The sequence below is a fragment of the Toxotes jaculatrix genome, chromosome 18, assembly GCF_017976425.1.
Source record: "Toxotes jaculatrix isolate fToxJac2 chromosome 18, fToxJac2.pri, whole genome shotgun sequence".
NCBI classification, from domain to species: domain Eukaryota; kingdom Metazoa; phylum Chordata; class Actinopteri; family Toxotidae; genus Toxotes; species Toxotes jaculatrix.
The window spans coordinates 16948785-16976724 of record NC_054411.1 but is presented as its reverse complement, the minus strand read 5'-3'; the positions used below and the strand labels follow the sequence as shown (position 1 = coordinate 16976724).

Below are 27940 nucleotides of genomic sequence, written 5' to 3'. Positions count from 1 at the left end.
GTCACAGCACCCTATGCTGAGTCAATCAGAGCCACTGTCCTGCCAAAAACTCTATAATCAGGAGCAAGAATAAGTATGTAAAAAAAAAAAGAAAAATAACTAATTATAATTGTACAATGTTTGTGTATTTTGCCCACGTTCATAAAAAGAATTAATACAGCTTTTTATGTTCTTTTGTGCTGTAAAGGTACAGACCCATAAACACGTTTTTATTCACTTAGTAAGTAAACCTCACTGTCTGCAGAAAGTTTTCTTCAAATATTTCGTGTTCATATATTCTAACATAAGTTAAATGAAAATGTTGAATCACATGCTTTCATTGCAAGTTGAAAAGGAAAAAAACTCCCTTCCATGTTTGGGTTTGTCCTGATGACGTCACTTACCGTAATCCATCGGAAGCACAGTCAAAAGCCGGATCACCAGTTTCTGTCTCGAACATATTCATCCGCCAGCATTTGTAGTCAAAAACAAGTACTGTTTATTAAAATGAGGCACCGGAGAAGAGTTTTTATATTTTTCTTTTCAGTCGTTTTAAGTGGCATTTTTAACAGAAGAAACAAAACATAGTTTTTGATTTTCAAGACCTGCACAACAAAGCGTGTGTGATTGTTGTTTCTATTCTACCTGCACTAACTTCGCTTTTTAGAAATATTCAGTTAGGGCGTAAGGGATCCAGATGTAATATTTACAGGAAGAGTTAGAATTAATTAAAAATTCAGTATCACTGCTCTGTCGTGTGTCTGTTTTCAGTCGTGGGTACAGGCTGCATATAAAAAGAAGAAGACAAAGCTTCATTAAAAAGGAAAAGGGTTCGCGAGAAGCTGAAGTTGAAATTTGTATCGCGGATGAGTACATCGGAAGGTGGACTTCCTCCCGCTATATAAACCGGACCTCATTTTCACATTACCGGCATTTCAGCACCACTGCCGGTCGGATTTTTTAGTCGGCGGTTAAGCCACAGTGTAGGGTATTTATCTTTTTTATTTATACACACCGTTTACAAAATGCCTGGATATTCCGACAGAGACCGTGGCAGGGATAGAGACAGAGGGTAAGTACATTTTTCTTGTGTTTGCCGAGTTTTGCTGTCGTGTGATCCGTAGAAATGGCTGACAGGGCTTTCAACCGAGAAAAAATGAACCAAGCAACAATATTTCGATTAGAATTTAAACGTAACGCCATAGCTAACTGTTTTTAGTGGAAAGACTACAAATTTGAAAAGCGGGTAGCCTTATTACTACACACAAAGCACAGGCCTCCGGTGAACGGATCCCGTTGTCTTTGGCTCAAGGCCTTGTCTGGCCTCGTGCCCCGGCAAGGCGGCTTTCCGTTAGCTTCAGGGTAGCGTTAGCTTCCCGCTAGCTCACCCTGCGTTACCTTTCATCGCTGCAGGAAACACTTATACACAATAGTTGTCGTGGTAAACGCTAGTCTGTGTTATTACCTAGATGTTTTACACGTTAGAGTTTATTTACCCATGATATTTACTCTGAGGCCAACACATATTGTGTGTTGCTGTAGCGCTGAGTAGTGATGCTAATACAGCTGGCTAGTCGGCTTGTCGCCATGTGGCAGCATGAATGCGGATACAAAATGCCGGCAGTTTTTTCCATTGTTCCTCTGCTGGCTGGAAAGTATATGGCAGCTATATAATATCAAAGTGACGCAGTTAAGACGGGACTCTGTGCGTTTTAAACTGCTGTTGTTGCCCCCGTAAGTGAGCCCGATCTGACTTTGTGTACCATGACTTAATGTAAATTGCAGCTATGGCAGTGGTCCTCCGCGCTTTGGTGGCAACCGTGGAGGAGGTGGAGGAAAGTTCGGCAATCCTGGCGATCGGCTGCGGAAGAAACACTGGAACCTGGACGAGCTCCCGAAGTTTGAGAAAAACTTCTATCAGCAGCACCCCGACGTTGCGCGGAGGTCACCGGTATGTGGTCAGCGTGGTCCATTGAAACATTATGCAACACTGCCAGAAATGTGCTCTGCACGTGTTGCAGTTACGCAACACGTGCAGTTATGACTAGTGAACGTAATTTAATTTGTCTCATTCACTCTTATCTTGCAGCAAGAAGTTGAACAATACAGGAGGGCCAAAACAATTACAGTGAAGGGGAGAGAGTGCCCAAATCCCATCGCCAAGTTCCATGAGGCCAGCTTTCCATGTAAGTTTGAAACAGTTGGTGAAACAATATCAGAAAGGAGGTTTGGTGTGCATCAATTAATTGCTGTCCTCTTTCTACAGCTTATGTGATGGATGTGATCAACAAACAAAACTGGACTGAACCAACACCCATCCAGGCTCAGGGATGGCCTCTGGCTCTTAGTGGCATGGATATGGTTGGCATCGCTCAGACTGGCTCTGGCAAAACGCTTTCTGTAAGTTTTGTTTGTTTGTTTTTTTACATCTGGTATTAGCTGCAGTATAGTTAAATGCTTCAGTGACTTGTACTAATGAAAATGACTTATGTGTTTGACCTGCAGTATCTGTTGCCTGCGATTGTGCACATCAACCACCAGCCTTTCCTGGAACGTGGAGATGGTCCCATTGTAAGTAGTCACAACTGAGTTTCACATTAGTTCTTTATGCTTTTATCATGCAGATGGCTTTTGGTACTTTTATCCCATGGTAGATACTCAGATAGTAACTTGAAAGAGAATGGGATTACTGACCGTAGACTCTGACCTGTATGATGCTCTGCAGTGAGTCGTCTCACTTTGAGATATGTTGAGAAGTTAGCCTCCCCAGCGTGTTTTGTATTTCAGCACTGGGAATAGAATAAGATCAATCATCAGTATGAAGCGTGTACCTGTGTGTTCATTTACTGAAATGCTATAATTTCCCCCCGACAGTGCTTGGTGTTGGCCCCGACCCGTGAGCTGGCTCAGCAGGTGCAACAGGTGGCTGCAGAATACGGCAGAGCTTCTCGCCTCAAGTCCACTTGTATCTACGGAGGAGCACCCAAAGGACCACAGATCCGTGACCTGGAAAGAGGTATGTTGGTTGTTTTTGCCAAACTGTTGAAACGTTGTCTCTTTTTTTTTTTTTTCCCTTCCCAAGAGCTTAGTTCTCACAGTAATTATCATTATAGGTGTGGAGATCTGCATCGCCACTCCAGGTAGACTCATTGATTTCCTGGAGGCAGGAAAGACGAATCTCCGTCGATGCACTTACCTTGTGCTGGATGAGGCTGACAGAATGCTGGACATGGGTTTTGAGCCACAGATCCGGAAAATTGTGGACCAAATCAGAGTAAGTTTATTTGACTTGGCCCTTAACACATTTGCAGACATGAAATGCTGTCTCAGTAGTTTAATATTAGGGGGATGTGCTGCTAATTGTTGTGCTGTTTTGCAGCCTGACCGTCAGACTCTGATGTGGAGTGCCACTTGGCCAAAAGAGGTTCGCCAGCTGGCAGAGGACTTCCTGAAGGAGTACGTCCAGATCAACGTTGGGGCACTGCAGCTCAGTGCCAACCACAACATCCTGCAGATAGTGGATGTCTGCAATGATGGAGAGAAGGAGAACAAGTAAGTAATCTTTCCATGGCTGCAACAGCAAGTGTTGCTGAAGCAGATATTCTAACATTAGCTTAAGGCATTGATAGGTTATTTACGGAGGGACTGTTTTCTTTCAGACTGATCCGTCTGCTTGAGGAAATCATGAGTGAGAAAGAGAACAAGACCATCATCTTTGTAGAGACAAAGAGGCGGTGTGATGACCTCACCAGGAGGATGAGAAGGGATGGGTAAGCGTCAGAATCACTACACATTCAAAGCACGAGTGCTTCTGTTGTACAGGCTTTGTTGTCATGGAGTACCTGTATAAGTTAACAATGAAATCATTAATTCTGTTAGGTGGCCAGCAATGGGAATCCATGGGGATAAAAGCCAGCAGGAAAGAGACTGGGTTCTCAATGGTAAGATTGAATCACCAACACATTTACATCACTGTTTAATCTGTTTATTTATTTATTTTATTTTTTTTAATAATTTATGATTTTCATTTTTTTTTTTTAATTTCTTTCAGAGTTCAAATATGGAAAGGCCCCAATTCTCATTGCCACAGATGTTGCCTCCAGAGGTCTAGGTCAGTACCCTCCCTGAACTGTTTCACACTCTTATGTATTTCAAAAAAGAAAGTGTATTTGCTTTCTTTAACTTCTGCTTCTTTCTGAGTTTCTCCCCTGGCCTGAAGGAGCAGTCTATATGGCAGGGCCTTGGCATGACAAGCCCAGGTCTCCAGAGGGGGAAGGAGGATTCTTGGAGGTGTCCTGACTGGCGAGGCACGGGTCTCCCAGTCGTGCAGATATACAGAGGTGACCAGGCCCAAGTGCAGCATAACGCGCTGGCCTGCCTAAAAAAAGAGGGGGAGAGTTGAGGGCTGGCCACAGTTCCTCCCCCCATATGCTCGTCTGTTCTCTGGCAATGGTTTGGACTGCTTCACACACCCAGGCTCTGTAACTGTCCTAGCTCAAAGCCCAGCTACACTGTCTCCTATTGTCTTGCATATTTGTTTGGGTACTGCAGTGCAAGCCATTTGAGTCATTTGGAAGCTGCTTTCTGTTGTGTAGACTCGTTGTAAAGCATGGGTGGCGTTACTGTTGCAGTTTCCTAAACTTCTGTCGGAAGAGCAGTCTGCCAGATCGATCTTACCTTCACCTCTGTAATGACATGGCTACTGGCGCTTTTGGTGACAGTGGGACATGCTAGTTGGACACCCTTGGGCAAAAATCCAAGCTCACACTCCTCCCTCGCCTGCGTTTCAAAGTCATGTCGAGACCTGCCAACGAGAGACATTATGATCAAGTGAACACTGGGTCTGGAAAAAATCTTGCCATGCCGAGAGGGGATGCAATGTTTGTAGACATCTTGCAGATTGGTTCAGAGCTACCGTTTTTTTTTTCCTCGGCAAGAGACACTGCAGTGTGAGCATTATAGCAAGCATCTCACAAGAGAAAGTGTGTGTGACAACAGGACGTTGGTTAAGTGCTAGTCCGAGAACACTAGGAGGCAGTAGCGTGCATAGCAGCCCTACTGTGTAGAGACACATGAGGGTCACTTGACAGTGTGTGGGGCGTGTGCTGCAATGGGAATGGACTAGTGAATGCATACTCCAAAACAATGGTAAGACTTCTGATCCATTCTTTCTGAGGGTGGTTTGACAGTGGCTCAAGAGGGGAGGGTTTTTATTTTATCCCGTTGGATTGGAAGAATGGAGTGTGCATCGTTTCTCTTTTCCCACCGTAGTCTCCCCGTGGAGTAAATGTGTGTCTGTGTAGTTTTGCCTAATTCCAGTTTCTTGCAGCTTGTGGTTTTACCAGCCCTCCCCACGTCATGACAGTACTAACTTGGCCTCTTTGTTTTTGATCTGGTTGTTGTGGTGGCGCTGGCGCACATCTTTCGTGTGCTTTCCTCCTCTTCCTTTATGCCACACCGCAACACAATCTTACAGATGTTGAAGACGTGAAATTTGTCATCAACTTTGACTACCCGAACAACTCAGAGGACTATATCCACCGCATTGGCAGAACAGCTCGTAGCCAAAAGACAGGCACAGCTTATACCTTCTTCACCCCAAACAACATGAGGCAGGCCAGCGACCTCATCTCTGTGCTTCGTGAGGCCAACCAGGCCATCAACCCCAAGCTCCTCCAGATGGCTGAAGACAGAGGAGGTAAATCTAATTGGTGAGATACAGAAACTGTGCTGTGAACTGCAGCCACTTTTTTCCTGCTGCTCTCCTTTTGTTTTTGTTTTTTCTACGAAGTGGTTGGATTCATCACTGAACTAATTGGTGTCACAAACCAGTTTCTGGTTTAAATTGTTGTTGAAAAAGAAATTAACTATAGCCAAGTTTCTGTTTCTAAAAGTTTGTTTTCTTTTCCAGGTCGTTCAAGGGGAGGCAGAGGTGGTGATTATAGAGATGACCGCCGAGATAGGTATTCATCTGGAAGGCGTGACTTTGGTGGTTTTAGGGACAGGGATAATGGTAGAGGGTTTGACAACGGACCAAATAAAGCCTTTGGCACAAATACTCAGAATGGAGGCTATGGGAGCAGTGACAACAGCAATGGCTTCGGTGGAGGCAGCTACGGTAGTAACGGACAGTCCAGCTTTGCTAACCAAACTGGAGCCTTCGGAGGCCAGAACAGCTTCCAGGCTCAGCAGTTTGCCCCCGGTAAGGCTGGCGCACAGAATGGCACGAGCCACCCCCCTTTCCCCTTCCCCCAGGCACAGGCTCCACAGCAGCATCCTCCACCGCTGGTGCCCTACCCCATGCCTCCTCAGTTCTCTCAGTAAACACACCACACACTTGAAAGAAGTAATTTATTGCTTTTTTTTTTTGTCTCTTTTTAAGTTCTATAGATAATCCAGAATTTTTGTATTTACACAGAAGGGTTACAAACAACTACAACCTCCGTCAAGCCTTTTAAGATCTGCAGTGCAGCAATAGTGGTGTTGCACACTCGTTTTCCTATAACTATTTAATTTGTGACATTCCTTAGTAATGGTTAGTTATTTTTTGTACTAGGTAATTACAAATGTATTGGTTTTTCACGTGTATCATTGAAAGTGATGTTAAGCTCCTACCTTGGAAGTGCACTGCATGATCTTTCAAATAAAACAAAAACAAAAAAAAGAGAGACTTTGTTGTTTTGTTATTTCTAAACTTAGCAGGTTACTAATAACATCTGTCCTGAGGAAACTTACTCGACCCTGGGACTACTCTTACTGTCCAGCAGGTGTCATGGTTCACAAATACACTAACTCAGCTGTCCTGTTCGGTTTCACTATAGTAACAGCTTAAACCAGCAAAGCATGAAAGTGTTCCTATGTGTAGAATATCATGTTACACTGCTGAAATCTGCAGCGGAAACTGATGGTTGCAGTGTTTTGGCTTTGTCAATGTTGTTGCCACAACATATGTAGCAAAAATAGAAATTAATCTGGTACACACATCACTTCCTCCCTCATGCAGTCTTCCTGCACACTGTGTCCCAGCAACTTAAAGGGATTGCTAACTTGTTTTCCCTGTCAGTCTCGTGTCCATCACATGCAGGTAAAGGTTACTCGTAAGGGCAGCATCCTGTCCACACTAGTAATCATCCTCTGAGAACACATACCTCTCAGAGCATCTTAGGACATAAGGCAATAAATTCTTATGAATGAGATTTTAAAATCAGCTTATCCCTGTTACATCTCTCAGCTGTTATTTGAAATATGTATGACTGAGGATGGAAAACTGTCTCCACCTCATGGTAGAGCACCAAATAGCCTTTTCCTACAACGCTGTGTTTTTGGTCTGAGGTGTTACAGGGCTTCACTCTGATTTGAACAAACTATATTACTGAGGCAGATTATGAGAAAATGGGCTCTTTGGAACAGAACTATAAAATCCCAGCCCCTCGTACCACAGTCAGAGCAGTGTAGCTCACATTCATACTGTCTTTTTCAGTGATATTTTGTGGGTTAAAACTCACGTAACGTCACAGTGTGATGGAATTTCTACTTTCTATTCAAAGAAATAAAGATTAGAAAAACTGTCTAAACCACTCAGATTTATCTTGCTGCACTGGGGGCCCTGACTCTATCTATAGTACAATCTATATACAGTATAGACCAGGGGTGGGCAAACTGTTCCACAAAGGGCCGGTGTGGCTGCAGGTTTTTGTTCCAACCAAGCAGCAGCACACCAGACTTGACTCATTTAATCAACTGATCTCAGTCTTCAGACAGCTGATTGGTCAAACTGTGTGCTCTTCATTGGTTGGAACAAAAACCTGCAGCCACACCGGCCCTTTGTGGAACAGTTTGCTCAACCCTGGTATAGACAGTACTTTTTTTGTCATTAGATTGAAACACTGAAGGGGATCTGGGCCCAGCAGTCCCACATGTGTCGCTGTACAGCTGCTCCTCCACCTCAGCCAATTACAGACTGAAATCTGGTCACAGGTCAGCAGCTCCTGCTGATTGCAGATTAGATCTCTAGGTGAACAGTCCCTGCTTTTCTCAAGTCCTGTGGGCGCGGCTGATTTAAATTGTTTTGTACATATTTACAGAACCATGGTCTGAAAGTATGCTTGGAACGCTCTCTGTGTAAATACTACTGAGTGCTCTTCATTTTATGAGTAAGAGAATTGATTTTTTTTTTCATGCTAATATGTGACAGCCACACCCTGCTGTTGACATTTACATTGAAAAAAAATTGTGAATTGTTTGTGTGAACTTCTTCTGTTTTCAGGATGAAAACCGTCTTTACAGCGTGACACTGAAGAACCAGAGTGATACGGGTTATCAAAACCAGGACAAACCAGGCTTTATCTCAGCTGAGTTGCACAATGTGGAGTTTAAACAGGTGGGCTGTGCTGGACTGAAGCACCACGTGAACCTTCTGTACCAGGTGAAGAAAACAAACACTACCACTTACAATTATATCACAGAAGAGTTAAATCAGTTGTAGTCAGTTTTGTTTTTTTATGGCATAATGCTGCACAGATGTTCATGTTATTGTGTCCAGCAGCAGAAGGAGATAAATATCTGGCTCTTTTCTTTCTCTTTGAACCAGAACTGTAAAGATCAAAACAACGAGCTGAAACTCCCAGTAAATCTCCATAAAACCGAGCAGAGCTGCAGATTCAGGTGATAATTCTCTGTAGGTTTGACTCCTTTCACATTGTCACGCTGTTTTCACATTGTCATTTGATATACGAGTTATTGTAAAAGTATTGATTATAGATGCTTTAAGTACTTAAAGCTGGAGACAAAGGTCAAGGCCTAGTGAGACTACCTGCCTTCCTCAATCATCACCTAGTTCCTGTCCTGCCACTCATTCCTCTGTGTTTGATCTTGGTTACGTTTACCTTTTTTGTTCCTTCCACTTAATCCCTCCCTCTTCCCCACAGGTATGTGGGTGTTGGTTTGAGGAGTAACAGCTCTGGGTGTGCGTCAGACACACCCACGGCAAGCATGAGACGGAGCAGCATGCTGAACCGATTTCCTCCCGCTGAGGCGTAAAGAAGTCACATTGTTCCTCTCAGCCGGCAAAGGTGCATCTACCTCCCACCACCCACTTTACTATTTATAGTTCATTTTTGTGTTTTGTGCCAACACAGACTCACACATATATTGTACACACACCTGCAGTTTTGCATACTATCTTTGTTATCAGCTTTTTTTGTGGCAGCAGGTGAAGTTTGCATTCCTCACACTAGACCTTCACTCCTACTACACCACTAAGGTAATTTCACAGGGTGTGTGTCTGATAACCACTGATACTCAGAAATTAATATGCTCTGTGCCTCTGGGTCTGTCATTTGCATGAATCCTTGAGGTTTCAGTGTAATTAAAAAAAAAATTCCAACAATTAATAAGACGCAACACAATTTCCCTGGCTGCATTTGTCAGAACAGAGTTTTTATGGTTAACACTTTTAAAGTATGTCACCTTTCCAGTGTGTTACAACATGGAAAATCACTGTACCTTACTATTCTCATCTAATTCTAATCTTATCAGAACCATCTCAATGAGAAATAGATATATTTTAGATTTCATCCTTTTTCTTTTTTGTTTTTATTCATCTGTCTGTGACAGAGCTGTGATTTTAGGTGTTTTATACTAACTGAGCAGTTTTATAGGTGTAGGTATACACATAACCTGGATGAGACATCACACATGTTATGTCTAAATGAACAATAAGAGCAAATGTTAATGATGTCCCTGATATCCAGCCATCGAGAAGACTAGTTCTGCTACATTCCTCTATGATCATATATGTGGAAACAGTCAGTGCTTTATGTTGTCCTGCCATGTTTTGTGTAGCATGGGGCTAATAGCAGAGCAGTAGCTGTATCAGGTTCAAAGGACATTTCTATAGGCACCGAGGTGTTCAGTGTTTTTTTTTTTTCTCATTTTAAAGCGTGATCTGAGACTCTTTCAGGGTTCACAACCTGTGTCCTATTCACGCTTTTTAAAAAAAGACACATTTCTGAGAAGGTGGACCAATTAAAAATTACTAGAATGACTGTGTGGAGGACAAGCTCCTGTGAAGCGGCAGGAGTGTGGAACAGGTCCGCCCGGTCTGCTCCTCCGCTGCTTTTACTGACGACACACCTGCTGGCCTGGGAGGAGCTGAGACAGGTGGACGCTCCTTAACTGAGAGGAGACGCCGCAAGAGACAAGGAGTGAGAAGAAGAGGAAAGAGGAGTGGAGAGAGAGAGAGGAGTTTGGAAGAAACACACGGACTCAGATTACACGGACGGGTCTAAACACTCTCCCAAGATGTCGAAGAAAAAGGAAAGCAGTTCTGTAAAGATCAGCAAGTGAGTTTGGACCGCTTCCTCTGTGTGTGTCTGTGTGTGTGTGTCAGGTTTCCTACTCTTTATGATACCATCTCTTGTCCTGTCTCCTCTCTTTCGCTATCTTTCTTTCCCCTGAAGGGCTGACCTAAAATCTGGTTCGTGCTGCATACGGGCATTTTTGTACCATGATCCCATCTCTGTTTGCACAGCACAGGCCTGCTTTATTTACCCCCGGACAATAAAAATGAACCACAGGACTCAGTTGCGATATGAGAGCAACAATTATCTTACTGTTAAAAAGCATTCAGTGTGTTAAATACAAATATCTGCCTTTCATTCATCCTTAAAAAGCTGAAGCAGCACGAGGAGCTTTGGAAAATGAATGAAACCCTTCATTTGAAATGTCTCTGATAAAACCACCGTGTTACTAACTATACATGCTGAGTAGACATGATCGATTGTCTTCTTGTCACCTCACCTGACTTCTTCTTAACCACATTGCTTTTATTTGTATCTTTGCCCAGTGGGTGTATCATCAAAGTTTGCTGACACTCTACAGGCCACTGATCTGACTCATTAAGCTGGTAGATCAACAGTGTGCCTTGAATGCTGTGATCCAGATGAGAACGTGTATCACAGAGTGTGCAGCTTGTTGTCATTGTCACGTCGTGGGACCAGTGGCTTTAGCGGAGCAGTGAGATGACAATTGCCGCCCTCAATCTTGTTTTATGAAGTTACACATGGCAATAAATGTGTGGCCTCATAGATGTTTGGAATTGTGCAACCTCAGCCCCATCACACTCAATGTGACTAAGCAGGTGTTTAAACAGGCCCCCCCCAGGCAGGGGTGTGGGGGGGCATTAGAGCTCCTTCACAGTGGGGCGTGCCCTGAAACCAAAGGTTTGAGATTGTGGCTGACAGAAGACAGGAAGGGATGAGGGAGTGGCAGGGCAGGGTCTCTCCTCAGCCAGGTCTGTTTGTCTTGATCAACACTGTGACTTGAATGGAAGTCAGGGAATGAATGATTCACATTGCTTCTGATATCATACACGGCTGAATATTCAGACGTTCGTGACCACGGCAGCAAAGCTGCCAGCAATGAACAAAATTGCACATGTTGCTGGACTTTGGCAGAGGAAATAAGAGCCTGCGTGATTAAAGGAGCAATCTGTGGTCGAGGAAGTATTCAAATCTTTTAATGAAGTAGAAGTACTGTGTAAAAATACACCATTATAAGTAAAAGTCAAACACTGAAAATATTACTTAAGTAAAAGTACTTAAGTATAATCAAGAAAATGTACTCAGTAATTCTCAATTCAGAAAAATGGTATGTATTGTATAAAGTGGCATGAAAAGAAAATATTTAAAGTACAAAAGCATCTGATTTGCTCTGAACTACAGTACTCAAGTAAATGTACTTAGTTACTTTCCATCGCTGAAAGCAATAAATAAATGCACTCCAGGAGCTAATCCTCCTCCACCTGCTAAGAGCCATAATGTCTGACTACACCTGTTACGACCCTGTTTGAAAGTAATGGCTCCATTCAGCTGATAAGAGCTGAATGAAGCAGGAATGTCTCTGTCACACACACAGACAACATTCCTGACTGCTAATGGGAAGGGACACTCCCCCTACCCCACCTCTGCAACGTGTCCCCTGGGTCTTGATCCGGGTGTGTCAGGATAAATAGTTGGCTTTCATATCACATCTCAGTGTTTGACAGAACAAACACTCAGCCCAGAGAGCACAAACAGGTCTGCAGGGAGTCTTCACGACTGACGTGCCAGCAGGGACGATTTCTGTCGAGCAGGCGAAGGAATCGTCTTTGTCCGTGGTGTCAGAGGGTTTTTTACGTTCACATCTGAATTTTTAATTTTTAACCTTTTAATATGAACACACATCACAAACCCAGTGATGGAACTTGTCCTTTATGTGAATATTTCCATTTCATGCTATTTAATAATTCTATTCCACAACATTTCAGGGATAAATACTGCACTTTGTACTCCACTATATTTATTTGACAGTTGCAGTTACTGTTACTTTGAAGGTGGAGATGATTCACAGGAAACATCTGATCAGCTTCTAAAATATGATGCATTTAGAAACTGAACTACCAACAGCTAATGAACTGGTTATATTCAGCTCCACCTCTTGCAGCTAAAGCATTTCAAACGCAGGTCGATATAACACAGTTACAGGAAGTAGTTTGCCATCTAATGCATACTTTTGCTTTTGATATGTTAAGTACATTAAGCTGCTCATAGTTTTTTTAAAACTTCTTCTTAAGTAAATTTATAAAGGCAGGATTTTAACTTGCACCTGAAGTGGTGATTGTTCTCAGAAAGTGGGGAAAAAGGCCCTGTTAAATCTTCAAATCATGCAAAGACAAAAAGACACATTACAGTTTTGGTGCAGAGTAAAATGTGTGACCATTATCGCTCTCTCTGGTGTTTTTCCTCCAGGAGTCAGGCCAACGAACTGGCTATGCTGATAGCTCGCATGCAGAGCAATGCAGACCAAGTGGAAAGGAACATCCTGCGATCAGAGGAGCTGCTGACCCTGGTAAGAAGTCCACACACGCACCAGAGCTGGAGACCCGAGACCTGAATCAGGACTTGTATACTTTAACACTGTCAGTGTAAATAAGATGTTATTAAAACCGTTTTGGAAAGAAAACCACTAAACTAAACTTTTAACATTTTCAGCTTAGAATCACATGACTGTTCAAAGTAAAGGATTTTTATCTGACAATGACAATGTCCTCCTGTTGCTCCTGTGTAGGACACAAAGAATGATGCAAAAGATCAGCCGATGATCCACCAGAAGGAGAGCGCAGGCAACCTGGCTAGTGCTGAGGGACTGCTGAAGGATCTCTTCATGGACGTGGACAAAGCCAAGAAGCTCCAGCACCCGCAGTCTAAGGAGATAGAAAGAGAGTGAGTTTATTCGGCAACATCAGAGACAAGCTAAAACACACAAAAGCATTAGCACTCAATGCCAAGAGACACACCTGAAACTCGACGCATCACATTCCACATGCTCGCCAGAAACTCTCATTTCCACACTCCCTTTTTACTGCTCTCCACCCACAAGCTCACCACCGACTGACTGAAAAATGTGTGTTTCTATTTCCAGTGTGAGAAATCTCCACGAGCGCTGGGCAAAGGACTGTGCCACCTACAGGGAACTGTATGACCAGGTGCAGGACTTGGACCTGGCCCAGAAGATTGACTGGGGTCCTCTGCTGGATGAAAAACTGGTCAGCTGATGCAGCATCAACCACAGACATATTTAATTTAATCTCTGGTTTCAGCTGCTAAATGTCTGAAACGTTTTCTGCTGTGTAACGTCGTGTTTTACAGAGACAGCTGAAGGCAGAGGCCTACGGCCCCAACCTGTCTGATGTGGAGAAGCAGATTGCAGCACATAACATTCTGCACCAGGAGATCGAGGCCTACAACGCCCAGCTGCAGCCCAGCACCATCACCTCACCGGTAACAGCACACAACAACACATGTGTAACACTCTGCAGGAAGACACACAGGATGAATCGTGTTCACGTTTCTTCATCTTCTTTGTCTGTAGGAGCAGTACGACGCCCTCAAGGAGAAATATGCTAAACTTCTCGTGAGTTGTTTTCATTCACTTGTTGACCGTAAGGTTTCAGTGGCTGCTGTCTGAAAGGAGTTTGTTTAAGTGCAGAGGGATGCGTGTGCTCTATATGTGTATTTGTAGTGTGTATATCTTGCATACGTCTTGTGCTTTTATGCAGGAGAGCTCCCAGAGCAGGCGCAGCTCCCTGGCCTCTCTGTACGAGTACATGCAGAGCTGCAGTAAGGAGCTGGTCTACTTGTCAGGCCAGCAGGAGAGGATCCTCCAGAGAGACTGGAGCGATCGCATGGTCGACCCCCCAGGTGTCCGCATGGAGTACGAGGTGAGGGGGCCTGAGGATTAAAACTTGATGTAAAACTGTTTGCCAGCTTCCTTTAAGCATAATCATCTTGGGGCCAGTTGAACCACCTAGAGACCCAACCGGTGAAACAAGTACAGTTCATAGAGACTGCATATCTGCTCTATCATGTTCTCTACTTCCCACTTTATGTTTATATTCAGAAATTCAAAAATAACGGACTGCTAGCACATGAGAGTGAGGTCAACCAGCTGCAGGAGAAAGGAGATCATCTGGTTGAAATGAAACACCCTGGCACCCCAACAATAAAGGTACGTCTGTCAGACATGACAAACATGTATCTGTGGTATGACTTGGGATTTGTCATAGTCAAATACACTGAAATGAATAAAAATAAACAGGATGTAATCAAGTAGATTTGTATTAAATTAAATTAAACTGAAGTGAGTTCTCTTTTCTTTTTTTCATCAGGCCCACAGAGACACGGTGCAGGCTGAGTGGCAAGCCTTTCTCAACCTGTGCATCGCACAGGAAATACACCTGGACAACATCGAAGACTACAAGAAGGTACCGGACCTCTGACAGCGCAGCGCTGTGACTGACTGTGAAAACAATCCTCCATTAAATCAGACGTTTCCAGTTCACCATTGCAGTTTGCTAAGATGTGACTCTTGTTCATTGCAGTTCCAGCTGGATGCAGAGACACTGTCTGAATCCCTGCAGAGACTCAGTTCCAATCTGGACCCGAAGTCTCTGGCCAACAAGAGCAACCCCGAAATCCTGCTGGCGCTGGAGGTACTGACTTATACATATAACATATTGTTCACAATGACCAATCTATATATGTAAACAAAATATTTAAGTCTGAACGTAGGGTAGAAGTGAAGAGTTTTTACTTTTATCTTTCACTTAAGTCCAAAATGTCAGACTTTTAGCAGTTTGATAAACACAGGTCCAGAGTTTGCTCTGTGATGAAGATTTCTCTGTCTGTGGAAAGTGACCTGTTCATCAGGTTCTTCACCTCCTGTGTTGACTTACAGTATTTGTTTAGTTTTATCAGTATGTGTATAAAAAGAATGGAAAAGAAATGGTCTTAGGAATATTCCTCAACTTTGACTTATGAGAGAAAAATATACTTGTAAAAAGTAGAATTTCAACTTGGAGTCCAAGTCTGATTCTTTAGCACAGACCGTGGTGAATATTTAGTGTTTGAAATGAGACAATTATGCCTACCCAGAATGCTCTGACACTGGTGATGCATCTGGCTTGTGTCACATCAATCATCACAGCTGCATGCGCATCTGGTCATGATTAAGGCTACCCTTCATTCACTGTATCCACTGATATATATTCTTCAGTATACTGAAACTTGCAAAAAGAAACCTGACAGATGTGTTGACGATATGTGCTTTTTGGGTTATTATCCATAAAAAAAATGAACTAAATGAAGTGAGAACCATCTGTCCCAGTGCTATACAAAACATGACACGTCTTTTTACTTCAATCTAAAAATTTCCTTCAGAGATGACTGGCAATTTTAGAAATTTAAAATCATTTAAATTTGTTATTTTTATGTTTTGTTATTTATTGTGTCCATGCTGAATCTATCATGTGAAGAACTGTCTCATGTTGTACTGGGAGTGTGGACACTGAGACAGACCTTGTATCTTTTATCAGCTCATCATGATGCATTTCCAAAATATGTAAGATGTGTAGCTGCTGCTTCTGCTGCTCGTTCCTCACAGACTTATTGAAACCTCTGGCTGGATAATTGAGAAATGCTTATTGACCTTGTTTGTTTGTGTTATGTTTGTTCTGATTCAATGATACCTCCAGGGAGATGAACCGGCCGTGAAGAGGAATGAGCAGCGCCTGGCCGCCCTCAGGGAGATCAGTGGCAACGTTGTGCCCCTGAAGCTGCGACGGATCCAGCCCACCAAATCCACCACTGCAGTGTCGCTGTGTGACTGGGCTGATGAAGGGGTAGGAGGAGATCAGAAGAAATTTCTGCTTCAGAAGAAATGACAAAGACAAATTTGAGAAAAAACATTCTTGTTGTTATCCCCTTTATTTTACCTTCTTCTCTGTGTGTTTCAGGACACAGTGAGACGTGGCGAGGAGCTCATCCTCAAGTCCAACTCCGACAACAAGGACTGGAAGCTTCAGACCAGCAGTGGGAAGCTCAAAACCCTTCCTGGGGCATGTTTCATGGTCCCACCGCCTGATGCTGAGGCCCTGGAGAAAGTAAACAGGTAGACAGTACAAACTCACAGTATGTTTTTCTTCCATTGTCTTTCTATGTGAGTACAGCAGAGACAAATGCTAATTTGACTAAGACTGATGATTCACCATGTGATGGATTTTAATGAAACATTATGTCTGTCAGCCTGGACAAAGCACTGATGGACCTGAAGAGCCGTAGATCTGCTCTGATGGCCTCCTTGAGGAACCCCACTGTGGAGGTGGTACGCCCTCAGAAGGCAGGTGAGAAGAAAAATGATCCTTTTTACACACACTTTTTGTTTTGTTTCCCCTGATTATAAAACCATAAAAAAGCCTGGGCTTATCTAACTTCTTATCACAGAATTGTTGTCTTTGCTCCTCATCAGCCGCTGTACAAAGTGCTCCAGAGGATCCCAAAGCTGCAGAGCTAGCCAGTGAAATTGACAGGATCAACAAAGCCCTGGATAAGATTGAAAAAGAAATCCTGAGCCGCCTGAGGGCCCCGCTAGACAACCGCAACCCAGTGGAAGACCTGGCCAACCGGCTGGAAGAGCACAGGGTGAACATGCACAACATTATGCTTCAATAATATCACCCAACTTGCAGTTTCACTATCTTATTTTTTTTCTAAATATTGTCCTTAGCATGTTCAGGGTTGTTGCGACCAGTGACATCCTATGTCTTGCCCTCCAGAAATCTGCTCTGACTGTAAGGAAGCTGGAGTCTGAGAAGGCCGGGGTCCAGAGAGAGATGGAGCCAATTCTGGCCAAGAAACCCCTGGGACCCATCGCCTCCACCCTGCCACTGAAACTCAGTGCTGCCAATAATAAGATCGATGACATCAGCACCCTTATTGATCTTTATGATAAAAAGTAAGAACAGAATAAAAAAACAGCCCAGTCCAGTATCTTTAATAATTAATCATTTAATAATCAATATTTTTTTCTTAAAACATAAAGGCATTCAATGTGAATAACTGTCATTTGCAGCCATCTTGGCTGCTGTTCTGCATAAATTATACATAGTCTCTGTTTAATTTAATTCTTTGATATAAGCAAGTAAGCAGATATATCTGCATGTTTTTTTAATTAGTCATTCAGCTTGTTGTGTTTTTTGTTACAACCTCTCTCCTTTCACCAGAGCTGCAGCCTCCATGTTCCTAGAAAGAGAAATACAGAAGGTGGAAGGTATGGTCTCTGGGTTTGAGGACCAGCTAGCCAAAGATGGCACCATCCTTGATCAACCTAATGCCCTCCAGAGTCGCATCCAGCAGCTACAGGTGCAATCAAAAAACAAGTCATTGGGTAATATGATGGTAGAGGACGTGATGTCCCAAAGGGATCCAGCTGTGTTTTTTTTCTTTATACCTCTGCTTTGTCTTGATGCCGTCACACAGGCAATGCGTAAGGATGTAGCCTCAAAGAAGGACGAGCTGAATCAGCTGGGCCGAGACTTGGATCTGACCCAGCAAGCGTGCAGCTCCCTGCAGCAGAGTTTCAATGAATACTGTCCTGACATCCGCCGCCAGGAGAATGAAGTGAAACATCTGAAGAATCGTTACACAAATGTCAATAATCAGCTGCAGGAAAGGTGAGGGAGGCAAAAACCTTCAGGCACTGGGATTGTTGTAATTGTATGTGCCTCAATGTTTTTATAATTCCTCTGATGTCCTGTCAAACTCATTTTTCTTTGAAATGGAGACATTTCATGAGTGTTTGTTTTATATTTTGCTTTAGGACTGCTCTCCTACAGGAAACAAACAATAAAAACCACGATCTCCAGAACACTTTTCAATCACTGGATTTCTTCTTGGTCAATTTGCCCAATAATACGATCAAACCTACTGACGATGTGGCTCAGATAACAGCCAAGCAGAGCTCCCAGAAGGTGAGTGGAGGTATTCTTTATGTACAGTAACCTGTCTCCAACTTCTGTTTTAGCAGTGACCTAATACTGTTAATGAGTATATTCATAAATGGTCAGTTGTCGTTATTTAATTATGTCCCATGTTTAGAAAGTGATGGAGGACATCAAGTGGAAATCAGATGATTTAGACCGATTCAAGGATCTTTCCCATGATCTGCAGAGCCTCTTAAATGTGAGTTCAGACATTGAGATTGTTCTTATTTATCATTTTCAGCGACAGTAGATTAGGTATGCACCCCCAAAAGCCTAATCTTTTAATGTTTAAATATATTTCTTTTCAGGAGTATGAGGTTAAGTCAAACACTTACCGTGGCACTCTAAAGGATGAGGATGAGGATGAGGATGACAACGATGACAACGACGATGAGGAACCCGTTGCAAAGATACGTCCAACCTTAACTATGGCTCAGGCTGTGCAGAGAAAGGTATGTTTATAAACAGCTGCCTAAAGATGGACGTTAGGGAGACAATTCCCTGTGTTCTCTAGTATTTTAACTCTTTCCTCTCTGGTTTTTAAACTCATTTTGCCTTCTGCTTTTGCTAAAGGAGAAAGATCTGCTGAACCTTTTCTCTGAGGTATCTGCGGAGAACAACCAGCTACTCAGCCAGTTGGGGATGGCAAAGAACATAATGGCCAGGGTATGATATCATTAGATCAACACAATATCAGCAACAGTCGTGTTACAGTAGAATAATACCTGAGTTCTGCACAAAATCATCATTGTTCGTTGTTCTGAAGTGACCTTCTCTTTCCTTTGTCCTCTTATTTATGTACAGAATGAAGAGAAAATCAGTCAAGTGGTTGTCAATCAGCAGCTGCAGCTACAGAGCCAGAAGAAGGACCTTGAGCAAAGCTATAGTCTGAAAAAGGAATTAAGTGAGGAGGTTGAGAGACGCTTACATGCTGAAAATGACCTGGCAACATTCCGCAATAGGTTTATGTCTCTGAAGAGCAGGAGAGGAGTGGAGAGGTTGGAGGAGAAGGAGGTGGTGCAGTACTATCGTGACCCCAAACTGGAGGTCGAACTACAGTCCCTGAAAAAGCGGATCCAGGACGAAGAAATGAAGAGGTCACAAACCCATTCAGAGATCGAAATTATCAATGAGAAGGTTCTCAAAATGGAAACACAGCTGACCAAAATCGAACATAAACTGGTGACGAAGGTGCTGACTGAATATGAGAGAGACCCACAGCTTGACAAAGAGGCAGCCAGGATCAGAAGTGAAATGCAGAGGATACAACTGGAGCTCCAAACAAGAAAAACAGAGGCAGTTCACGTGAAAACTGAACTCAACCTTCTGGCTCAGCAGCAACCTAAAATTAGAGAGAAGATTGTTAAGAAGGAAGTGGTGAAGCTTGAGAAGGATCCGGAGATGCTGAAAGCTGTTCTCATGTTCCAGAATGATATTGCGGACGAGGAGTCCCGGTCCAAGTCCCTAAATGATTACATTTTTGGCACAAGGAGCCAGATAAACACACTAGAAAGGGTCATTCCCACCATCCAACCCAAGATAGTCACAAAGGTGGTGAAGCAAGTCCAGCAAGACCCAGAAATGCTTGAAGAGTCAAAGAAACTACAAATGGCCTTGGAAGAGGAGAAGGATGAGAACGTTATCTTGATGAAGGACTTGACCACCCTTCAGCTGCGTTACGGTGAAGTGGAGAAGCTCAGGCCAAAAGTTGAGGTCAAAGAGATCATCAATGAGATCTACAGAGTCGATCCTGAGACAGAAGTCGAGCTGGTACGTCTTAGGAAAGAGCTGCAGGACTCCAGCCGAAAGCGTACAGACCTGGAACAAGAAATAACCACAGTGATGACCACTCTGACTACTCTGCGTGCTCAGAAACCCAAAGTGGAGTACAAGGAGGTGACACAGGAAGTGATCAAAGAGGAGAAGAGCCCAGAGGTCATGAGGGAATTGCAAAGGCTTAGCAACCAAGTCTCCCGTCTACAAGTTAACTATGACACCACCCTGGAGTTGCTAACCCACCTACGTAAAGAGAGAGATGAGCTGAAAGCTGAAAAATCCAAAGTGGAGACAAAGCTAGTGAATAAAGAGGTCATCAAGTATGAAAATGATCCTCTTCTTGAGAAAGAGGCTGACAGACTTCGAAGGAATGTAAGAGAAGAGATTCAGCAGCGTCGCAGTGTGGAGGAGTGTCTCTTTGACCTCCAGAACCAATCCATTGTTCTTGAAAGGCAAAAGCCAGAAGAGAAGATCGTAATGCAGGAAGTGGTACGTCTTCAGAAGGACCCTAAGCAGATCCTGGAGCACGAGAAGTTGAACAAGTCCCTGGATGATGAAATGAAAACCCGTAGGAAACTTGAGTTAGAGGTCAGACAGCTCAGAGCCCTGATTCAAGAAAAAGAGAATACGCTGGCTCAGATGGATGATCGTCAGAGGAAGATTCAAGTGGAGTCCGAGCTCAGGCAGATCAAATCTCGCGTTCTTGAACTGGAAAACGCTCCACCACCTGTTGAGGAAAAGATCATCATTGAGGAGGTCTTGAAAGTGGAGAGGGATCCAAAGCTGGAAAAACTAACTGACGGCATTCGTGTTGACTTGGAGACCGAAGGCACCAATATTAGTCGTCTAGAGAGAGAAATCCGCAACCTGAAGATCAGATTGGAAATTCTTCAAAAGGAGAAGTCCATTGAGAAGGTTGTTTACAGAGAAGTTGTTCGTGTTGAGAAAGACCCAGCAGTGGAGGCTGAAAGGGAACATCTAAGAGAGCTAGTAACACAGGAGAGAAATCTCAGACGGGACCAGGAGGATGACATTCAGAACATCAACATCAAAATTTCCCATCTGCAGACGTCAAAGTCTGTGAACTCTCAGGAGGAGAGCTCTCTCATCAGTAATAGAGATTCTCTGCAGAGGGAAAAAGACGATGTCCTCAAACAGCTCAGAATGTTAGAGTCTCAAAGACAGGACATCAACATTACCTTCCAGCAGCAGTCCAAGCTGATGAGCGAGAGAAACCAGATGGCACGGCAAAGGAGTCTTAAGACATCCTCGGAAATCCAACGGCTAGAGAAAGAGATCCTGAATGAAAAAGACAAAATACACCAGAAAGAGACACTCATCACTGAGCTGCAGAGCAGCATTCAGAAAGACGACCAGACTGAAACTCACACCAGAGAGACAAATCTTTCCACGAAAATCACCATCCTGGATCCAGAAACCGGTAAAGACTTGTCTCCTTATGACGCCTACTTGCAGGGACTAATTGATCGCAACCAGTATATTAACTTGTCAGAGCTGGAGTGTGACTGGGAGGAGATCACTTCAACTGGTCCAGAGGGGGATACAACAATTCTGCAGGACCGCAAGAGCGGGAAGCAGTACTCTGTCAAGGATGCTCTGAAGAATGGCCGCTTGACCCAGTATGACGTGATCCGCTACAAGGAAGGGAAAATGTCCATTTCTGAGTTTGCCCTCCTTGTTGTAGGGGAAACCAGAAAGCCCTACATTCCTCCAATAAAAGCCCCGAAATCACCCACCAAACCCGCCCCAGCCTCTCCCTTGAATTCCATGCCAACCTCTCTGAGGTCCTCCTACACCAGCCTCAACACTAACCTCAGCGGCAGTTTGAACAACCTCACTGCTTCTACAGGCGATGAGTACTTCCCAATCTCTGGTATTTTTGACACCACCACCGAAAGCCGCATGTCCGTCAGAAGTGCTCTCACCCGCAAACTCATTGATATCGACACAGCTCTAAAGTTGCTCGAGGCACAGGCAGCCTCCGGTGGAATTATTGATCTCACCAAAAAGGACAAACTGTCTGTCCACAAGGCAGCCGAACATGGTCTCATTGAAACAGGCCACATGTATAAACTTCTGAATGCCCAGAAAGCGTTCACCGGAGTCGAGGATCCTGTGACCAAAGAGCGCCTCGCAGTAGGGCAGGCAGCGCAGAAAGGTTATATTCCCAAAGAAAATGCAAGAAGGTACATGGAGGCGCAGTACCTGACCGGTGGGTTGGTGGATCCCAGTAAAGCAGGTCGCCTCACTATCCAAGAAGCTGTTGCCACTAATCTAATTGACAGCGGGACAGCTAGCGAGCTGCAAGATGAGGCTTCCCACACAAAAGAGCTTGTAGACCCCATCACTAAAGAGAAGATATCGTACAAGCAGGCGATGGATCGGTGTAAGAGAGATGTCAGCACTGGGCTCCTGCTGCTTCCTGCAACCTCCACTGATGCCGCAAATGCGCCATCATACTCAAACTATCGGTTCAGCTCTTCTTACAACAAAGTTTAGATGTGCGGTTTAAGTTGTACCTGGCCCTAGAGGTACAACTTGTTAAAAAAAAGAAAGAAAGAAAGAAAAAACAAAAAAATTATATGTTAATACACTTTTACATTTTGAAAACACTGGAAAACAAAACATGATTTTTGGTGGAACTCTACATGTGGATCTGCTGGGTAATGAGGGTAATGTTTGGGTAATGAGGGTAATGTTTGTTTTATATGGTATATTATTTTTTCAGCATTCTCAAACTAAATCCTTCATAAGTGCTTATTAAACTCCACAAGCTTTGCATTCATTTTTTCTGTTCTGTTATTTATAGCATTTACTATATAAATACAGAAATGCACTATGCAAACAATGTAAACTAAGTCAATTTTAAATTTTGTACAGACATGTATGAGGCCCTGGAGGAAGAATTCTAATGACCTTGGTGATATTGACCTTTTCCTTTAGTGCCTCCATCAGGTTGAGTTTATTCTTCTAGATGAAGTATAACAACTTTAATAATCCCTTAACTTTTCATTTAGCGCCATCATCAGGTCAGTTTGCAAAACTAATGACATTCCTCAGCTTGAGCTGTATTTTGATGTTGTGTTTATATTATTATTTAGTCAGTAATAATATCGGGGATATGGAGTTTATGACGCATATCTTCCTATTTTCAGAAACACCTTCCTCCATAAGACAGTGAACCATCTGCTGTATCTAATACTTTATCTCATGGCAAAACGAGCTGTACAATGCTCGTAAACCCTGGTGAGTCATTTGCTTGGAAATGATGGATTAAGGATACAGATTAAATATGACTCACGTACAAGCATGTAGTGTGTTAAGGTTAACAAGGTCAAACCCGTGGCTCTACATGAATGAGGCACGGGTCTGATTAAAAGACTCTCTGGGCAAATGTGGACATTGGCAGCCGACAGACAATTAAAAATATTAGGACAGGGACCCACTGGTTTTAATGAGGTGCTTATCTAATGTAGCTGACTGATAAAACCAAGGTGATTTTGGTTGGGGGCATTGTCTGGAAGACCCCATCTGACCCCACAGTGGAGGTTACGGTTAATGGTGTTGATGTGGGAATATGCGACCTCTCTGCTGGGATGTCTGCCTGCCAGATTAGCCGCTGACTGAAAGGACTTTGTGGGATTACTGCACATGAGCCTGTCTGGAAGCTGAAGTGGCCCCACTCTTTGTCTAGAGGGGGGGTAAAGGATGTTCCCTGATGCTTGTGTGATCTTAAATTAGTTAACAAGCACAATGCTGTAGTGACAGTGTGTATTGTTGGCTGCATTTTAGTGTCTTTCCCTTTTCTTTTAGTATGAGTTTTGACAGCAAAGTGTACAACCTTCTGTCTGGAATCAAACTGTGGGTTTTGGGATGTTTATTTTTCTGCAGTTCCTGTGAATGATGCAGTGACCGGAGTGCACGTGTGATGACTGCCCTCCTGGTAAAAAAGCCTGCGAAATAACCCAGAGCACGGCGCCATCACATACAGTACATGGAAACACAAATGGCACATTTGCACTGGTTGGACCATCGTCTGAGTGATGTACATGATAATTGGCGGCTCCTTTTTGTTTTGCTGGATTTATTATTGTCATTATGCAGGACTGCAGTGCTGATGGTTTAAACCTTGACAATGAGCGTTTGCACATTTCTCTCTTGTTCACTCCCCCTGTAAATGAGGATGACGAAGCCTCTTGTACGCCTGCTCTGCAATCATGCCAATACCATAGCAGCTAGTATTTAAAATGCTGTTATTCACCGAGCACCATCCTGTATTTCCCATCCTCAAATGACAATATCAGGAGCAGTGACCATATTTCAGTGATGGAAGGAAAATTCCTGGATCAGGCAGGGTTCAGGCAGACTTTATGACTGCTAATGGAAAACTGATTATAAATACAGATAAACATAAAAGCACACAAACATAAGAACAAAGAGCGGGATAACTATGATAACTAACACAAGACACAGCACTAATGGATTCCTGAATATCCTAAAAAATATTTATCAGAAGTTCCTCATCGGTTTGTCTCACTCTCCGCTGGTTTATAAAACCTGCCAGAGGAAATAAACTCCAGTACAGCTCAGACTGCCAGCTGGCTGCATCAGCTTGAAACCAATGATGCTGCAAGCCATCTTCATCCTGCAGATACTTTCTGTCTGTAGGAGAGAAAATATGACTGAAAATGTGAAAATTCTTTATCACATGACCTGAGAGAGATTTTTTTTTTTTTTTTTTTTTTTTTTAAGGTCTCAACCTCAGATTTCTAAGAATACAACATGTTTGATATTTGGTATTTCTGCACATCCCCAAGGTGTCAATTTACTATCAGTGCCAAAATACTCATTATCAGTGTCCTGCCTTGTGATCCTAATCTGATTATGTGACCAGTGAGGGTAGTGCTTCTCTATGAAGTGGTGTTCAATATGTGTGAAATATGGTCATGAAAAGAACAATACTGTGACTGTAAACTTCTGTTTGATTGAGTTAAAGGTTAAATTTGTTAGTTTGTCTCTGACTTCAGCTACACAGGAACAATACATGAAGCTTGAAATTATTTTTTTTTTTCTCCACACATTTTATTTTTATGTATAAAAAAAGTTGAGGAAACAATAGATACTTTGCCTTTGGATCATTGTCATCAGGCTTTAAAGCGTCTACACTCTGCTCACTATGTGCTCAGTGGAGTTCTGGGTCATTTTTGAGGTGACCACTAATAAGTGCTAAGTTTGTCCTTCAGGGGAGCAGGAGCTGCTCACCCTGGCACGTTAGTGGATTAGACGTGAGTGGTGACTGTGTCATGGATTAAAGCAAGAGGCTTCTCACTGGCCGGTCTGCATCTCCAGTGGTACACAGACATCTGAAGATATCAGCATATTATACTACAGAAAGACTGAGGACATCTCATTAAAAAGTATGATCAGATGTCTTATTATACCATCAGAATCTGTGGTATTTTTTGGATTTGATAAACATGTCAGTAAGTGAAATGTATTTTGCATAATTAAAAAAAAAAGTGAAATACCTTAAAGAGGACAAATCAAACCAAAAACATTCACTATTCATCTTAAAAAACAGTATAAAACATTTTATTGAAATTGTGATACTGCGACAGACACAAACTTAGAAAAAAAAATTCACAACACAAAGTCTGGCTTCACAAACTGAAACAGCTGTACCATCTAACCAAAACCCTGCAGCATGCATACATGCTGGTTTAAGTAAGGTCACTGGATGTGCAGTCTAACTGGTGAGTGGATCCTCTTTCTAAATCCTTCGACGTTTACAATAGCTAAAGCCCCCTAATAGAGCTGGAGGAGCTGTGGTTGAGCGGCTAAAGACTGCTCACTGACGTCAGTCCATAGTTGTGGAAAGCCCAGAAAGGTGCTAAGCAGGAGAGAGCTTACTGTACAGCCACAAATCCAAATGTCTACCACGGATGCAACACATCATCAATGTAAGTCCAGTTACAGGGTTATAGTTCAACATGCTACTCTAGTCCTCCCACAGATGAGTGACACACAGAATAGAGTCTAACAAAGTGAAGTTGATTACATATAATACATCACATTACAGAATAGTACATTCTTGGATTTATTGTACACAGTAAGAGAATTTCACACAAGATAGTTTGATGAGATTCAGAGTACAACACTGGTTTTAAATGAAAGACGACCTGTCTCATGTCAGTGAAAAGAAAGCAGCATGTCATACATCAACCTGTTCATCAGTCTTTGTCAGCGGCAGAGTCAGGGGGTGCTGAGGGAAACGGATCGCTTCACTGTTGCGGCGCATGTAGGCGTGGCCGCTGATGGGGTACCACATCTCCGTGAAGGTGAGGTTGGCCACGGTGATGGCGCAGCGCCCCAGCACCTTGAAGCCTGACTTTCGGTAGAAGGGAACGAGGAAGTCTTCGCACATCAGCACAGCTCGGCGCACATTGGGCAGGTAGCGGAGATACTGCAAGTAACGCCACATCAGGATGGGGCCTTTGCCCTGCTGCCTGAAGGTGCGGTGGACGGCGAGGACGTGAATGTGGACGGTGGAGCCGCAGGGCTTGTGGAGAGTCAGTGCCTCCTGCGGCAAAGTGGTTAGAAATCATAATTACTGTCTGCATTATTATTGCTGCTGTTGTTGTTGTTGTTGTTAATATTATTTTTTATTTTAGAGTTGAAAAGAACAGGACAATTGCAGACGAGCAGGATGTCTTACTGTAGTGAGTCTGTCCTGGTCCCAGAGAGAGCCGATGATAAAAGCCACCAGCCGGCCCTCCTCAAACCAGCCCATGGACAGCTCCGGACACAATGTGAGGAAGTGACGCACCTCATCCAGGTGAAGGGGACAATCACCTGACACTGAAATAAATGCTGAGAGAGAGAGAGAGAGAGAGATTGGCCCGTGCGCAACAACGTTCTGGCACTACTTTTACGCACAACTGAGGTGGCGAAAACCGCCCAGTAAACATATCACTGATTTCTTTAAAACGTAAATTAGCCTAAAATCTGTCAAATAACTAAATTAAATACCAAATTAAACAAAAAAAGATCTGCCGGTGGGAGAAATGCTTTTACGCAAAGCCCCCTTCCGTCGCTGTAAAGCTTGTTTTGACTCAGCACGAACGTCAGAGCAGATTTTTCTGCTCCAACACACGATCGTTAAGATCCATCACTCACCTTCTCGCTCGATTTCAAAGACGCTTATGGCATCCTGCGTGTTGAGGGGTCGGACCTCGCTTGCGGGAAGCGTGTGTCTCCTTTGGATACCAGGCGAAACGGAAGGTGGGGACTGCATTGGTTTAATGAAAGGCTGCGCGCCCACAACGGACATCATACGATTTCACTCTCTCCTCCCCCCCCCCCCCCCCAAAAAAACAAACAACTTCTCTGGTCTCCTTCTCTCCCGCTCAGCAGGATCACCTCTGACGGGCCCTGCGAGGAGAACAGGAGGGTTCGTGTCCGTATTTATAGAGCGCTCTTCCCGGCTGTGATTCACCAGCTGATTTGCATTTGAATATCTGATGTCAGTGTATGAATGAAGGTCACAACTGTTTCGGCCAATTTTCTGAACCCTACAATTAACTGTATCCATTGTTGCTGCTTGGCTTTTGTCTCTAAAACCAATTTGTCAGACAACTTGATAACAAATGCTTTCCACTGAACAGCTACCTCAGGTCTATTTATAGCTGAGCCGATGCATGTTCACAGGGAGACACGCTGATCCAGGTTCAGCACTGCTGAGGTTTACAAAAGTTTTGGCAAAGTGACACTAAAACGCTCACAGTTTAAACTACATTTCAAGACATC

At 43.4% G+C, this 27940-nt stretch overlaps 3 protein-coding genes across 4 annotated transcripts; 2 read left to right on the top strand and 1 right to left on the bottom strand.

Moving 5' to 3' along the window:
• Nucleotides 1-891: 891 nt before the first annotated feature.
• ddx5 (DEAD (Asp-Glu-Ala-Asp) box helicase 5) lies at nt 892-6645 on the top strand. Of its 2 annotated transcripts, none has more exons than XM_041062246.1 (13): nt 892-1051; nt 1765-1930; nt 2069-2165; nt 2246-2379; nt 2485-2550; nt 2854-2995; nt 3093-3253; nt 3359-3531; nt 3639-3749; nt 3859-3920; nt 4031-4090; nt 5456-5690; nt 5891-6059. In XM_041062246.1, the coding sequence occupies exons 1-13, from the start codon at nt 1005-1007 to the stop codon at nt 5916-5918; spliced, it is 1482 nt and encodes a 493-aa protein (XP_040918180.1). In that variant the 5' UTR covers nt 892-1004; the 3' UTR covers nt 5919-6059. The 2 variants fall into 2 exon arrangements, with proteins under 2 accessions (XP_040918180.1, XP_040918179.1); XM_041062245.1 differs by having other exon boundaries at nt 894-1051; nt 5456-5677; nt 5891-6645.
• A 3517-nt stretch (nt 6646-10162) lies between these two features.
• evplb (envoplakin b) lies at nt 10163-22919 on the top strand. The gene is made up of 22 exons (XM_041062451.1): nt 10163-10322; nt 12768-12867; nt 13087-13241; nt 13441-13564; nt 13668-13799; nt 13891-13932; nt 14078-14239; nt 14419-14526; nt 14687-14782; nt 14900-15010; nt 16052-16198; nt 16313-16467; nt 16602-16699; nt 16825-16997; nt 17132-17310; nt 17579-17717; nt 17835-18028; nt 18175-18325; nt 18453-18536; nt 18646-18789; nt 18911-19003; nt 19142-22919. The coding sequence occupies exons 1-22, from the start codon at nt 10282-10284 to the stop codon at nt 22631-22633; spliced, it is 6120 nt and encodes a 2039-aa protein (XP_040918385.1). The 5' UTR covers nt 10163-10281; the 3' UTR covers nt 22634-22919.
• A 3426-nt stretch (nt 22920-26345) lies between these two features.
• Nucleotides 26346-27467, bottom strand: LOC121198632 (serotonin N-acetyltransferase-like). The gene is made up of 3 exons (XM_041062895.1): nt 27311-27467; nt 26850-27004; nt 26346-26714 (listed from the first exon to the last, which is right to left on the bottom strand). Exons 1-3 carry the CDS (start codon nt 27465-27467, stop codon nt 26346-26348), a joined length of 681 nt encoding a protein of 226 aa, XP_040918829.1.
• Nucleotides 27468-27940: the final 473 nt, after the last annotated feature.

Coding starts and splice junctions, on each gene's coding strand:
- LOC121198632 (XM_041062895.1), bottom strand. CDS start 27,467: ATGATGTCCGTTGTGGGCGCGCAGCCTTTCATTAAACCAATGCAGTCC. Junction 27,005..27,310: donor CTTTGAAATCGAGCGAGAAG/GTGAGTGATGGA, acceptor TCTCTCTCTCAG/CATTTATTTCAGTGTCAGGT. Junction 26,715..26,849: donor ACCAGGACAGACTCACTACA/GTAAGACATCCT, acceptor ACTTTGCCGCAG/GAGGCACTGACTCTCCACAA.
- evplb (XM_041062451.1), top strand. CDS start 10,282: ATGTCGAAGAAAAAGGAAAGCAGTTCTGTAAAGATCAGCAA. Junction 10,323..12,767: donor AGTTCTGTAAAGATCAGCAA/GTGAGTTTGGAC, acceptor TTTTTCCTCCAG/GAGTCAGGCCAACGAACTGG. Junction 16,700..16,824: donor GGTACGCCCTCAGAAGGCAG/GTGAGAAGAAAA, acceptor GCTCCTCATCAG/CCGCTGTACAAAGTGCTCCA.
- ddx5 (XM_041062245.1), top strand. CDS start 1,005: ATGCCTGGATATTCCGACAGAGACCGTGGCAGGGATAGAGACAGAGG. Junction 2,551..2,853: donor AACGTGGAGATGGTCCCATT/GTAAGTAGTCAC, acceptor TCCCCCCGACAG/TGCTTGGTGTTGGCCCCGAC. Junction 5,678..5,890: donor GATGGCTGAAGACAGAGGAG/GTAAATCTAATT, acceptor TTTCTTTTCCAG/GTCGTTCAAGGGGAGGCAGA.